This window comes from Cupressus sempervirens, chromosome 3 (genome assembly GCF_028749045.1).
Source record: "Cupressus sempervirens isolate cs-2001-9-10 chromosome 3, ASM2874904v1, whole genome shotgun sequence".
Classification (NCBI taxonomy): Eukaryota; Viridiplantae; Streptophyta; class Pinopsida; order Cupressales; family Cupressaceae; genus Cupressus; species Cupressus sempervirens.
This window is the reverse complement of record NC_143120.1, coordinates 836,343,931-836,359,489: the sequence shown is the minus strand read 5'-3', so window position 1 is coordinate 836,359,489 and position 15,559 is coordinate 836,343,931. Positions and strand designations below refer to the sequence as shown.

The window sequence follows — 15,559 nt, the reverse complement described above, 5'->3', positions numbered from 1 at the left end:
AGGGATTGATGTATAAGATGGGGCTAGACTAAATTTTAAGGAGACGTGTCATGGAGGAAGAAATTCCAGTAGTTTTGAGGGAATCCCATGAAGGGCTGGCAGGAGGCCATATGGGACCTGATGCTACAACTCGAAAGGTATTATTGGCAGGACTATGGTGGTCCACACAGTATGCAGATGCTCGAGAATGGGTCTTAAGCTATGATGCATGCCAAAGGGCAAGCAATCCCCTGAAAAGAGATTTTATGCCATTATTTCCATCACAACCTCAGTAATTATTCAAGCGTTGGTGGTTGGACTTTGTAGGGCCCTTGCCTTAGTAGTAATCAGAGATCAGATACATGGTGGTGGCAACATAATATCTTACAAAATGGGCGGAGGTACAAGCACTCTCGGACAACATAGCTTTCAGTATGGTGAAATTTATTTATGAGCAGGTAGTAACTAGGTTTGGCATACCCCTATAGCTAACAAGTGATAGAGGGGTGCACTTTGTAAATTACACAATCAATTTGTAGTTTTTCATTCCTTTTCTAGTCCCCACTATCCAAGGGTGAACAGTTAAGCAGAATCTACAAATAAAATACTGTTGGCAATTCTCTACAAGACTTGTGGAGTGGAGAAAGGAGATTGGGAGGAAAGACTTCCACCAGCCATATGGGCATATAGGACTACCTACAAAGTCACCATTGGGCGAACTCCTTTTCACTTAATGTACGAACAAGAAGCAGTAATACCATGGAACTTGTAGTACCAAACCTAAGAATAGCCATCGGACATAGGTTGGGGGACGTGGAGAGTGTAAAGGAGAGATTCAATACTCTGATAAAACTGGATGAGAAAAGGACACAAGCTCAATGTGCTACTGAAGTAGCACAAAGGAGGCAGAAATTATGGCATGAAAAACACTTAAAGAGGATGAATTTTAGACTAGGCCAATTGGTCTCAAGTGTAATAGGAAAAGTGAGATAAAGCCAAGAAAATTCAAAATCTGGTGGTTAGGACCATACAAGGTAATATAAGTGAAGGAAAATGGGGCTATAAAATTGTCAAGTTTGGATAATAATATTCTAAAATATTTGGGGTTTGTCTACTGAATAGATATAAAAGAAAAAGAAGAGGGAATAAACGAAGAGGGAGTAAAAGAAGTAAATAAAGAACTAATAAATGAGGGTAGGTTATATAAAGCATTCAACAATAGAATAAACCCATGACCTATCATAATCTATTGTACTCAACAAGACAACTCCATAGGCATTGGAGAAGCTAAACGGAGGAAGGTTGCAACCCATGAGAGAAGGGTAGCCGTACGAGGCAGAAGTGCGAAGGGTGGCAAGCATGTATGCCAATTGTGGAGTGATTGTAGCATCGGAGAAGGGCCATACACATCAAAACAGGAGAAAGGGTTGTGCGTGGAAGCAAATGTGTATGCGTACAAAGCCTTGGCATATGCAACAACACAGGTGGTGGTGCCTAGACACACGACAGGAGGGGTATTCAAGAAGCATGCGTACATTTAGCAACACCACACATACCGCCACGTACGAACTCTCATCCATCAGTGTGTGTGAATAGGAAAAGAGTGTGTATGGACAAAGTAGAGAAAGGTTGGGGAAAGACAAGTTCCAGTACGTTGGCTTCTAGCGTATGCAACCAAGGGACACAAGTGGGAGGGATTGTCAAGGAGGGTAGACCACTTACTAGCCACCCTTAGAAGGGCGTACCAAGGGGGGCAGGTATCTGTATTTGTACGGGCCACTAAAGAAGGACCCAACGACATGTTAGTTCTTTGGTGGAATCAACCAAAGCCGTGTGGACAAAACAGTTGGAGCCCAGGAAACAGTTGGATCATACAAACAATATAAGTCGTCGTGAGATTGGTGCAGTACCATAAAATTATTGATTCAAGGAAAAAGACCAGTCTTGTAGGTTCGAAAGGAAGGGAAAAGGATGATAAGTAAGAAGATTAAGGGGAAAGTTGGAGCCAAGATCACTGCTGATAATGTCACCTTCGAAAGTGTAGTGGGTAGTGAATGTTGTACCTGGTGGAAAAATGTAGAAGATAATCACATACTGAAGGAAGCCCTATGCAAAGAAGAGGTAGACAAAGTAATATTCATGCCTATTTTTGATTTGAAAGAATTCGAAACTATATTGCGAACCATGGTGGCAAGTTATGATAAGGACAAAAACAAATCAGTGATCCAATATGCGCAACAAACTATAACAGTTTTTTACACGGCGAAAGAGATAAATAAGTTCTTTGGGATTCCTCATCGGGGACTAGAACTCACAAAAAGCCTAATGACAATGGAAGAAAAGAAAAAGTGGTTGAGGTTGATATGCAGAGAGGACCTCACAAAACAAGATTGGGAGGGAATTATCAACAACAAGAAGAGTAGGGGTTTAGAGAAACCGTTATAGCCAACGATGAATGGCGATGCATTGTAGACCTCGTGAGGAGTAAACTTACTATTAGAAGCTGCACCTCAGACGTTGCCCTATGGATGCTACCTATTGTGGTTGGATTGAATGAAGGGTGTAAAATTGAGCTTAGTTGCTCTAAGAAAGGTTACAGGAATTCATGGAATTGAAGCACAAAGCATTTTATATGCCCCATCATGCCATTGCTCTCTTCTTGGAAATCATCCGAACCCAGGTTGCCACTGAATACATAGGAACATTAGTGCCAACAAATAGGGTGAAGCCCTACAAACCAGCTATGACTTATTGGATTCAGATGGGCACTTCTTGTATAGGATCTGGTACAGGCGAGCCAAGGCGAAAGAAACCAAGACAGGTATGCGAAAATTCGTTTCAGTCATCTAAAAGGTATGCTAAGGGAGGTCACTTTTTTACCAACTATTGAGGGGCCACTATTGAGAGAGATTCCAGTTAGTGCCGAGATTCATCAAAGGCATGAGAAGGACGATAGTCGTACAAATTACATCTATACACTAGGAGATTGTATCCGTATGGATGACGTATGTATCGTGGAGACATTCGTACGGACGAATGTCGTACACCAGGAACAGATATGGATGTTGTCCGTACATCAGGTAATGTCAGTAGCAGCAGCAGGCATGAGATTCCTCTATGGGGCACCACCAAACTTTCCTTACCTAGAGTGGAAAATCTAGTTTCTTCAAATCAGCAGACATGTACCAAGGTAATCAATCTCAAGTGTCAGAAAAAATGTGGCCACAGAGTCTGATTGCAAACGACACTAGGCATAGAAGTTGCACATCGTATTGCCTTGGTGGTACAACCTACAGGAGCTATGGGTGCCCAGAATGAGGTCTAGAAGGAAGAAATCTGCAACTAGGTTAATGAAGACATACCAGTGGGAGAGGGGGACACAGTATTAGAAGAGGCAGATAAGTTGCTTGAAGAAGAAGGTATGGACCTCCACCATCACCACTTCTCAGAGAAGTAGAAGGAGAAGATAAAGCAGAGATACAGAGTGAGAACTTGGGACCCTTGGAGACATTCTCCTTACAAGATAAAGCATAAAGATTTATACATGGAGCGTGCCACCAAATGGAGAATATGGAGCATGCCACCAAATGAATTATACATGAGGCGAAGACTTAGAATATGGAGGCCACAGTTAAAAGCAACAAAATCCTTGGCAGCCTTTATGTAGAAGGACTGTCATATTGACTGGAATTTACTTTTAGTAGGTGGGTACACGTAGGAGGCTATAGCTATGCAATGGACACTCCAATATACCATACCTCCTGCAAAGGAGCAACCCTTGGTCTCATTCAAGCATATGCAGACATGGAAGTAGCATTTAGGACATATTTTTGTCATCAGCAAGAAAAGGAATGTGCAGAATGATTGGGTCGAGAATGGAAGGCAGAGAAAGGTGCTTTGATAGAATGTTGGCAGGTTGAGAGAGAAGCTATAGAGGAGAAATGGAAAACCGAGTACGCTACCTTGGAAGAAACATGGAAGTTAGAGAAGGCTGCCCTAGAAGCGTAGTTCCAAACAGCAGAAGCCAAGAAGATGGATGCATTGTATGTTTTACAAGGGGTACGTGCCAAACAGAAGGCTGCTGAAAAGGAACTTTTATGCCTCCGTGGAGCTTCAAGCCCAGGGATGTCTTCCAACCCTCTTGCTGAAACTTGATTTCTATTTGAGTTGTTGTCTAGACGTCTGGAAGATGACAACTCTTTTTTTGGGGGGATAGATGTATTATGTGATGAAGTAAGGTTGTAATTAAGCATTAGTTTTGCTCTATTGGATGGGTAGTTAGGAAGCGAGGGGATGCGTTGGTTGGTTTTCGCAACCAACCGACCTTTATATAAGAACTTTGGAATATGGATGATGTAATCATGTTTTGGCATGAATAAAAGTAATAATAATTCCTCGCCAATTTTGGTATTTCTGCTATTAGTAATAGATGCTCCATTGGTACTATTGAATTTATGTTGTATTATTTTGTGTTAATATCCATTCTACATTAACCAGCTCTTTGTGCATATCAATACCAAGTCACCAATGCTTGTCTTCAAAAGGTAGAATGCAAATGCACATTAGCTTGGGGACTTGCAAAGATTTTCATTAAATCTACTTGTGTATTTTTGCAACCACTAGATTCCACGAGATCAAACTTTTTAAGGCGGCTCACTTGCCCAGTTCCAACTTTGATGGTTGTTGATGCACTGTTTACATGCAAAGTGGAAAAAATTAGAGGTTGTGAAATATGGCAAAACACCTATAGCTTGCAGTGACTTGCATAGAAATCCCAACACCCTTTCCCTTTTGTCAGATGTCCTGGAAATCTGCCAATCTTGGAAGCCACCGGTGCGGCCTCTTGTTGTTGAGGACCCTCACCCACTTCATTTTTCCCCTAACAAACTTGCTGCAAATTCTAATAAGTCACATGTGTCCATTCAAACGCTTCCCTTTCATTCAAGAAATGCACAAAATTTAGTTTTTTATTACGAATTCCATTCTTGACCATTGTATGGATAGTTTACTCAGTGATTGACAAAGTACATATATTCTTTGTGATATATTATTGTTTAGTGATATATTTTACATAGCAATGTATCAATGGTAGATTTTAACTTTAAGCATATTTTTAATGTGAGTGGTCTTTTTGTTCACTTGTAACAAATACAAATAACAAATTCAATGTAGTACATGTTGAGGCTTCTATCATCTGTATTCTAGTATTGGAATCTTTAATTCTAATTGTGAATCCCATTATGTTAAGTTTGATTCACTAATTTTGGTTAAACAAAATATAATATTCTAAAGGTATTTTAGTGGTATAAAGGAAAGTGCAAAGTAAAATATATCAATTGTATTTGTCAAAAATAATATTATAATCTATATAATAAAATAATAATAAAAATATTAAAAATTACAATTCACTATTAAATTATTATTTTTGATAAAATTTAAAATACATAAAATATTTTAAAAAAATGTTATTATTAAACAAATATAAATATAAAGTAAAATTTAGATAACTAAATTAAAATTTCACCTAACTTTGAATTCAATATTATAATGTTAATAATATTATTATTATAAATGTGTTAGAAATTATTAATAATAATTCTGTTAAATATTTTTTTACAAAATTTATTTACTTTACTGGCATATTTTAGGCCTTAGATTATAGGTATTTTCATCTTGACACTATAATATTATAACAATTTCATATATCATCTTGTTAGGAGCAATTAAATTGACATCTTGGCCCTATAATTCCAACTATAAAATCTATTGATTTTAAAAGATAAAGTGATGTGAATTTGAATTTGTTGTCATAATCTCCAGACATCTTCAATATTTTATAGTTGGGTTTCCTAAGTCATTGTGCAAAGAGGGCTCCTAAGTGGTTTATCTTGGGTGAGTACTAGATCTTAGAATGTGATCGACTCTAATATATAGACAGTTGCAACAGAATTTTATGGTAACCATAACTCAATTCTTTTAGCTCAAAGAAAAATTACAGAATTCAAAACAATTGGTTAAAACTTTGAATGCTCAAACTTTTTAAAATTGACAGGATTGAATTCAGTTATAATTGACGAAGCACTTGTGGCGGCAAAGCTTGTGATTTTGGACAAGGGTGGCATGGAAACTGTAGAGAACTCTAGAAGACAATTTGACAGAGGCAAGTTGATCCAGGCCCTCAGTCTTTGTGTCCAAAATCATAAACTTCGATTTCCCACTTCCCTCATCATGTACAAAAGTCACCAGAAAACTTAGTCCTCTGAAGAATCTGGTCGGTGGGGGACGAAATAAGGCTTTGTGTCATACCACCCCTTTGAGAACACCACTTTGCCAATCACCTCTTTTCTGTGCAAATCCACTTTCGTGATCCAGGAAACTCTAGGCCATGGTCCGCGATGGCCATGTAGCCAAATCGTGTAGGAACACCAACGAAGTTTATGTTGATCTTCCCGGCCTCTAAGTTTACATTGGCCCCGAACTCCCACCAGGAAGATGATCTTCAATCTGAACGTGTGAAGTTGAAGTCTAATCAGGGTTTCAAACTTTAAATAGCTTATTTATCTTGTTTGCAGATAACTTTATTTTGGAGAAGGTTTGAGGAAATCTAAGCTTTTAATTATTCATGGTTCAGCAAAAAACACTAAGAGTGTCTCTATCAAATATTTTGATTGGACATCTTTCCTAGATGTCCTACATTTTTCCAAGCAGAGTTTTATGGCACAATTTGAGGCAATATGGTTGAAATGAAAAACTAATAAATAAAATAAATGTCCAGTTTTGTGTTAATTTATTTAGCCAGATCATTTGCCATGCTTACAACTCTATTCATAGGCAAACAATTCAGCGTTTTCTGTCTCCTATGCCACATCAATTTTTGCCAAATGCAAGAACCTCATTCATTTGCCAAGTTAATTTGCTGGTTCGGATTCGGGTTTGAGGTTCGGGTTCGCAATTTGTAACTAAGTTGCGAAGTCATTTGCCATGTCAGCACCATGTTTCATAGTCACAGGCTTACATCAACATGATGCCATTGCCTGCTTGAGGATCCTGATATTGGAAATTTTGTTGTTTTGTCATACAGTTATTATGCTTTAAAAATGTTGAAAACTCCATTCTTGTACATGCTTTGTGTATTTTGCTTTTCGTTGTCTTGTTTAGTTCTCATTTTACCTGATAAATGCTCACTCAGATTCCTCTTATTTTCGCACTGCAAAATCTAAAATTAAAACTGCAATATTTATATAAGCAGGCAATTTGAGAACATGCTGTTTATAAAATGCCAAAATACTTCATTTGGGTTAGGTATTTATAATTTCGACGCATTTCTTGGTTATTTTTCTTGGTTTTAACCTCAATACTTTGTTATCACATCTAGGTCAAGTGTGTCACTGCAGAAGGTTGCATGGTACAGCAACAACGTAGTTTACAGATTAACATGCTGTACTATTTCCGAGGACATATTACATTGCATAGGGCACACTGAGTGACTTTTTCGTTAATTTCTTATGTGTGATCCACTTTATGTTTTTTTGGTTCTCTTTCATTGGATAAGTTGAGAGCACAAACTTTATATTGTGATAGACATTGCTTTTGTGGATTACCATTCTCCATCTATTTGTTCCTGCTTGATGGCAGTTTTTCCATAGCTTGTATTCAAGATGTCTTTGCTGACATATTCAAAGAAACTTGAACCAGTTTTAGATGATTTTCTATTTCTTCCGTTGTATCTTTTTGTTTCTACGACATTTGGAACCACCAAAAATTCCTAAGCTACAATTTTCAAGCATCAGTTAACCAAAGCTAGAGCCAAACAGCCTATTTTTTGTATCACCACCTGCCAATTCCAAATCCTAATTTAGTGCTAGTGGATCTTTACACACACCCATACATATTGTAAAGATATAATCAAGTTTCCACTAGATCCATCAACCAGTAATGTCTACTCCATCCTTTGGATTCCCTGCGTTCTGGTACTTCGTGGATATACTTTAGAGATAGGAGGGACGGGGGAAGGTGCTGGTACCAGCAGGTGTTGGGTGCTGTTGTCCACTTAACACATGGCAGGTATCACCTTTTTGACTTGTATGTGTGTGTATATATATTTTGGTACGATTTGGTGAACTTTTCATTTTGTATTGTGTACCCTGCTGAAATTGGTATTTGAAATATAGAAACATCAAGTTCTTCAACTTTTACTCCACATAAATTGTTTACTTTAGGTGATATATTTTGACATCTCTGAAGGATTTTTCTGAGTGTATATACAAGTTCTATCCAATCAACTTTTGTATGTTGTCTGAATTATGGCACCTAGTTGCTTGCGTGTGGTCTGAGTTATGGCAATTTGGTGCAGTGTGGAGTAGATTCTTGATATGGGGAACAAAGTTTCATAATTATATATATTAACAACTGAATTTGCCAGTTTTAACAGTACACTTTATATTTATGAAGTCATATAGTTTTTATATTTTATGTTGTGGAAACTAGTTATATCAATTCTTGGTTTTGCTTTGATTAGAATGCTTGGACAGTTACTTTTTATTACCCAATAGAAAGTTTGCATTGGCAATAATGATTTTTGTGATTGATGCTGGTGACATTTCCAATGTGATACTTGATTTTATAATTTGATGAGGTTTAGAGTAATATCAAATATGACATTCAATTTGGGTCATGTTGCTTTGTGCATCTCATGTTTTTTCCTCTGCCGAAAACTTCTGTGGACATTGGATAACTTGTTTGATATTTTTTAGCATGTTCCCCTTTAAATTCTATCATTAGATGAAAGTTTGATTTGGTCTTTTAATGATGTAGGCCAGAGATGGTTGTAGGATGGTACCACTCTCATCCTGGCTTTGGATGCTGGCTTTCAGGTGTTGATATCAATACACAGCAGGTTATAATCATTGCTCTTCTGTTTCATATCATTACTTAATTCCACCCTGTGTGTTTATCATGTCGTGGATAGTTATGATAGTACATCATATTTTTCGCTTGTCATGAAATATATGGCAATTGTTATATTGTAACTGTTCAATTAGAAAGATGCACCTCACTGCTAAGATTAAGATGTTCAAATGCAGTCTCACAAGTTGTGTCAGGCATTTGCAAATTTGTAGCTTAGAATTGTGTTAAGTATGTTGTCTTTAACATTTTAAGGTGTAAAAAACAAGCCATAGGTTATATATAACTTTAATAAGATACATGAACATATGCTGGAGGCAAATGATAGACCTATTCAAGGGTTTGTCCTATGGTTCTGTATCTTTCTCCTGCTGCACTTTTTTGTGGGAAACACTAAACAATGAGGGTACTCTTGCAGAGTTTTGAGGCACTTAATCAGCGGGCAGTTGCTGTGGTGGTCGATCCTATTCAAAGTGTTAAGGGGAAAGTGGTGATTGATGCATTCCGCCTAATCAATCCTCAAACTATGATGCTTGGCCAGGAGCCTCGGCAAACAACTTCCAATCTTGGGCATTTGAATAAGCCATCCATCCAGGTAAGAGACTAGCGGTTAATCTGTACAAAAGTTATTGCATTACTTTTGAGCGTTGCTCTTCTTCCTCATTTTGTTTGTCATTACAGGCATTGATCCATGGCTTGAATCGACATTATTATTCTATTGCTATCAATTATCGCAAAAATGAGCTTGAAGAAAAGATGCTTCTCAACTTACACAAGAAGAAATGGACTGATGGTTTGACCCTCCAACGCTTCGATTCTCATGCTAAAACAAATGAACAAACAGTTCAGGTATTAAATCCTGTGTACAGAAACTTTCGTGAATTTCCTTTATTCCATGATTACATTCTCAGCTATGTATGCATATTTATGTTCTCATTCTGTATACTGTGAACAATGTATGCAGGAAATGCTTGACCTCGCAGTCAAGTATAACAAAGCTGTACAAGAAGAGGACCAGCTGCCTCCTGAAAAACTTGCTATTGCGAATGTTGGCAGACAAGATGCTAAAAAACATCTAGAGGAGCATGTCACAAATTTGATGTCTTCAAATATAGTTCAAACCCTAGGCACCATGCTTGATACAGTTGTTTTTTAAGTTTTAGGAATTTACAAAATCAAGTGAACATCTTTTTCTTTCATTTTGTGGATCCATAAGAAGAAACACAAAGCATATTGAAGTAGTGAGTAATGTCTCTCAGATGGTGACTTGTTTATTGAACTTCTGGATTGTTTATGACAGATACCATATTATCAAAGGAAACAGGAAATTGGATGCTTATAAGTTATGTCAGGGATACCTTTTAGTTAAAGGGATTCGATGTGCAAAAAGTTGATAAAATGAAGTAAATCCATCTATTTACTGGTGTGAGCCATGAGTACACTAGTAATGGATCGATCTCTTTCAGATGAACTATTGGGTTCATGAAATTATTTATAAAGTAAATGTACAAACTTCAAGAAATTTGATTAACCAAAATTGAAGCTAGGTGGAGATTCACATCAGGTGTAGGATACCCACAAATCAGCAATGCCTGAAATTTACTTATTCAGTGAATGCAACAAATGTGTGCAATAATGCAATTAATGATTGCATGTTAAAAGTAGCTAAATGCTTGCTGAAAGTCATATGATCATTGGATGTTGCTTCTTTTGTAAAATCTCTTTATTAATGTTTTAGATAAATACTCTTTTTTTAGTTGTGTATCAGAATATTTAGCAAATATTTCTTTGTTGTTTATTTGAGAGTAAATTGGTATCAAACTAATTTATTAATTTGAAGGGAAACACTTTTAAGTTCTTTTGAAAGGGGGGAACTATAGTACGGCTATAGATTTGCCCCTATGTTTCTCGCCCATAGAATTTATGGCTATGTATACTGAAGAAGGGTACGGCCATGCATGGGGAATAGAAGGTATGGACTTTTTTAGAGTTGATTTTTCTTTTGGGATTTAAAACCGAAAGACTCTTAACAAGTAGGACTTCTCTAATTTGCTGTTTCTGAACCGTTTAAGTTTGTTTTGACTTTGCCTCTTGCCACCTTCTGTAAGGTATTGGGACTAAGTAGCTCGCCCATAGAATTTATGGCTATGTATACTGAAGAAGGGTACGGCCACGCATGGGGAATAGAAGGTATGGACTTTTTTAGTGTTGATTTTTCTTTTGGGATTTAAAACTGAAAGACTCTTAAAAAGTAGGACTTCTCTAATTTGCTGTTTCTGAACCGTTTAAGTTTGTTTTGACTTTGCCTCTTGCCACCTTCTGTAAGGTATTGGGACTAAGTAGGACTTCTCAAATTTGCTGTTTCTGAACCGTTTAAGTTTGTTTTGACTTTGCCTGTTACCACCTTCTGTAAGGTATTGGGATAGTTATTTTTCTGGATAATGTAATTAAAAAAATATTTAATTACAAATAAGAAAATACAAGATGATTGATGCTTAAATAAGAAAATATTTTGTTACAAATAAAAATCAATTGTATATAAAACAATATAGTTTAACTAGAGGCACATCATGACGTTATTTACGCTTCAAAGGTTGGTGGTTGGAGCAATTGTGGATAGATAACATAATGAATACAACTTAATATGAAATATGGGACTCATCATATTATAGTGCTAGATAGTAGTTGAAAGCGATTGTTTTGATTGAGGGAACTCGTAAAAGCTGTAACGTAAGTTTTTGTGTTAATATTGATTTATGAAGCAAGAGCAAACAAGAGTCTAGGGAGACTTCCCTTATTTTCAGAAGGGAAATATATAAAGGTATGGTGGTGGAGTTTTAACAATTTTTATATTCGAAGGAACTGTTATTTTTTAGGAAAAAGGTACGGCAAAGTATTTAAAAAAATTAAATACCAGCAGCAAAGAGTCAAAAAGGAAAGTACGATAAAATATTAAAATATAGAAGTTCAATAAATTTAACATTTTTAGGTGATAAAATATAGAGGTATAGGATAGTTTAATAATTTTTTTATTTTAAGGTTTTTGCACAAATAATAGGTTTCATTTTCTTTAGGTAAAATATGTATGATAGAAATGTGTATGGATTAGTAGAATGAGATGGAAGAAGCAGCTATATAGATTAGTAAAATCTTGTTTTCTAGTTAATCTTAATTGATAATAGTTGTGTAGAGATTTATGATAGTATTTTTTAATGTCCAAACAATGAGCCTCTTTTATTTGGCTATACATCGTAATTGGTGTTCATTTCGAGTAGATTTTTTCTCCTAGTAATGTTCACTTCTTGAAATAATGTACACTTGATTTGGCCTAGTGGTGGATAATTTGTAGTTGTTGAACATTCTTGAGTAACTAAGGAGGAATGGATTAGTTATTCCACTCGTTAAAAAAATTCAAATTGTTCTAAACACTTAACATGCAAATATTGTTACTTAAGATATTTTGGTCAAAGCATAGCAATTCATGTTCAAAAAATAAGAATTAAAGCTTAAGTACATAAACACAGTGGACACCAAATTTTGCATAGCCCATTTGGGAAAAATCATTGAGAAGCTACTTCTCATGAAATGATAACAACGACGACGAAGGTGACATTGGTCAAGTAATTTTACATGTCAATAAGGCTAACTGCCCAAATAAGGGGTGTCGTTGGTAGGCTAATTGCTTGAGTAGTTATGCCTTGAATACAAAAAGGCTCTTTGTCAATACAATAAGGCTTAATTGTTGATACAAGGGATCATTGCCAACAAAAAAAATTAAAACTAAAATAGAGTATCACGTGAAGCCTCTACAATTTTAGTTAAGAATTGATTGCACCTCCTCGATCAATTGTTTGAGTAGTTCAAACTTCCATTATACAAAAGGTTCATAGATATGATCAGATGAATGCACACTCTCTGACTTGAGTAAGCCAAAACAAATTTAAAATAGGACACCATCTTGAGTAATACGACAATCCTCGAGCATGTCAACACACTACCACGATCTTAGGTGCCGACAGATATGATAAGCACTTTAGGAAAAACTGCTTGGATCAAAATCATAAACACAATTAACAAATGATTTGAGTCAAAACATAAGCTCCAAGCAACCACTAAGGCATGGAATAAGATTACTATTAATGCTCAACCAGCCATCATGAACAACATATGAAACTCTATTAGTGAGGAAGACAATCAATGCATAACCAACAGATACACCACAAGTGTTGGAAACTAGTCAATTTACAATTAGCAATCCACCACCGAAACACTAGAGGTTGAGTTAAGCATGCCACATACACTTGCTAGGTTATCGATTGCATCTTTCATTGCATCAATGACAACCACAATGGTAACCATCAAGCTCACATTCCAACAATACTCTTGTAAGAGAGGACACAAATTCAAATCCCACTAGGGCATAGGGTATGTATGCCTTGTTTGTCACACAAATAGGTGTTTCTCACAAGGAATACATGGTAGTCTCATATTGTTGTCACTATATGTAGACTGATAATATATGTGTGGTATCGTGGAATATAAATTGACCTTTCCTTTCATTTTTTAATCTAACATCACCTTATATCTTATTTTGGTTTTTAGAAACAAAACAAAAAAAAACCTTTTTGGACAGTTTCCCTTTGGGGAAGTACCTACCTACGCCTACGTTCTTGTCTTTATAAGGATTCTTGTACAATGTAATATATCAACTCAAACCAATCATTATTGAATCATTTAATGTCAGTCTAAAAGTGATATTTATTTGAGGATTGATGCAAGCTCGAGACTCCTTGATGATGGAGTCTTTCCTTGTAGGGGTTTGTCCACATCCTTCCATTCTTGTGTATAAATCGAGGAATTTACTAATTTTTCTTTGTTTCTAAATTGTTTCATTGTTATATTTTTTTTTACTTAATCATGTATTAATTAGATTCAAACATTGCATTATAATATTCTTGTTATGATGTTTACCTTGTACTTCAAACTTTATAGTAGAGATATAATTTTATTTTATCTTATAAGGAAATGCTTTATTGTAATATTGTAGACTTTTATATTATACAGTGATTAACTATTTTCCCCACAGCCAATAATATTGTTGTTCTACGTTGTGACTGTAATATGCATTACACAGTGATTAATTATTTTTCCCACAACCAATAATATTGTTCTATTTTGTGAGTGTTCTATTTTTGTTCAAATGTTTGTGTGGAGGAAATAATTGAGCTTTAACAGTTCCCTGCACATTACGGAGGCCGGAGGGTTTTCATTGGCCGAACTAAAGGCTGTGAAAAATCTCACGCAAGAGACCACTCATGTATAGAGGAAGTGTGCAAAAATCTTAGTCTTTTGATTACCAAGCAGTAACAATTGTCAATTCCTATTACCGAGCAGATGGTATGCATCAACAATGGTAGCCAGATGAAAGAGTAAAAGTAAATTTTGGAGAGTGCAATGAGTGCAGGCGAGAGAACAACGATTTGATCTTCCCCAATACCTCGAGGATGCTGCACTGACAAAAAGGCATTGAATGCTTTTAACAATAATATATTGATTTTCTTTCCACTGTATATGTGCATATTCACAGTTTTTGGGAACAATATCTTTGAATTCTTACAGATTGTGTTCGTTTGTAGAGATATATTCATACTGCTATATTGATTTCTCTAAGCTACACTCAACCATAATTGTCCAAACAAAACCACTTTCAGTTAGTCCAAGGTAAATTTGGGTTTTCTTTCATCAACTTCTCAGATTCCCAATACAACATTCAGCAAATTTAAGCTGTTCTTATTATCATTTATTTGTTTCGCTTGCAAATAGTGATTTTTGCAAATTGAGGATTGGGAATAGGTTCAGGGGAAATGTGGTTTAAACGGTAAAAAATATCAACTAAAGAGGCTGCAAATCATAATTTGTTTTCTTAGAATTAGGGAAATTGCAAAACTTGAATTGGGTAAATTGGGCAAGCAATTGCATATATTACTCAACTTGGCATCTAAAACTATCTTATTTAGTTTTCTTCTTCTTCGCGTTTATGCTTATTTACAGGCTCTCACTCACCTTGGTGGTAATGAAAGCCTGTGTAGTCCCAGATCCTTTACATGATTTCTATGTAGCTAACATGGCCACAGGTAAGTTTAAAATTTAGTGCAACCACAAAATTTTGTTCATGTGTTTATTTGTCTTTCCTTTTCTCACTAGATTTAATTCAAGAGCCTGTTATTGTATGCACAGGGAAAACATATGATCTGGCATCCATTACCAGATGGATCAACGAAGGATTATGCAGCTCCAATACTCTTTAGTATCTCCTCTGTAGACAAATATAAGAAACTGATAGGAGAGACCCTATAAGCCATTCCAATATTGCTAGATCTTCTTCGAGATGGAACTGCAAGAGGCAAAAGCAATGCAGCCAATGCCCTATTTCACCTATCATCTTTTCATGGAAATGATTTGCAGGTAGTGGCAGCTGGGGCAGTCCCTTTCCTTGTTGATCTTCTAACAGATGAAAGAACAGCTCTTGTAGATGACACTTGCTCTATTTTTGCTCTGCTTTCCAGGCAATCTGAGGGTTTAACTCCAATTAGTGAAGCCTCTACAATACCTATACTTATCAGTCTTCTTAGATGAGCTTCTTCCTCACCAAAATGCAAGGAGAATTCAGTTGCTA

General features: G+C 36.1%; 2 protein-coding genes across 4 annotated transcripts in view; both read left to right on the top strand.

The window, feature by feature from the left end:
- The window catches only part of LOC149569380 (26S proteasome non-ATPase regulatory subunit 14 homolog), a 52,572-nt gene extending 42,126 nt beyond the window's left edge, over nucleotides 1-10,446 (top strand). For all 3 annotated transcript variants that reach the window (XM_089822103.1, XM_089822104.1, XM_089822105.1), the window contains exons 4-7: nucleotides 8,794-8,875; nucleotides 9,302-9,478; nucleotides 9,565-9,732; nucleotides 9,848-10,446. In XM_089822103.1, the coding sequence (XP_089678229.1) occupies nucleotides 8,794-8,875; nucleotides 9,302-9,478; nucleotides 9,565-9,732; nucleotides 9,848-10,039 (619 nt within the window). In that variant the 3' untranslated portion in view covers nucleotides 10,040-10,446. The remainder of the gene's footprint in view (nucleotides 1-8,793; nucleotides 8,876-9,301; nucleotides 9,479-9,564; nucleotides 9,733-9,847) is intronic.
- A 578-nt stretch (nucleotides 10,447-11,024) lies between these two features.
- Nucleotides 11,025-15,313, top strand: LOC149569379 (uncharacterized). The gene is made up of 5 exons (XM_089816905.1): nucleotides 11,025-11,073; nucleotides 11,227-11,297; nucleotides 14,471-14,604; nucleotides 14,935-15,017; nucleotides 15,121-15,313. Exons 1-5 carry the CDS (start codon nucleotides 11,025-11,027, stop codon nucleotides 15,189-15,191), a joined length of 408 nt encoding a protein of 135 aa, XP_089673031.1. The 3' UTR covers nucleotides 15,192-15,313.
- The last annotated feature ends 246 nt before the right edge of the window (nucleotides 15,314-15,559 follow it).

What these genes read in the sequence shown, in the direction of transcription:
- LOC149569379 (XM_089816905.1), top strand. Translation starts at nt 11,025, where the DNA reads ATGGCTATGTATACTGAAGAAGGGTACGGCCACGCATGGGGAATAGAA. An exon ending in CTGTTACCACCTTCTGTAAG is followed by an intron (nt 11,298 to 14,470) that starts GTATTGGGATAG and finishes GCATATTCACAG; the next exon opens with TTTTTGGGAACAATATCTTT. An exon ending in TGTAGCTAACATGGCCACAG is followed by an intron (nt 15,018 to 15,120) that starts GTAAGTTTAAAA and finishes TTGTATGCACAG; the next exon opens with GGAAAACATATGATCTGGCA.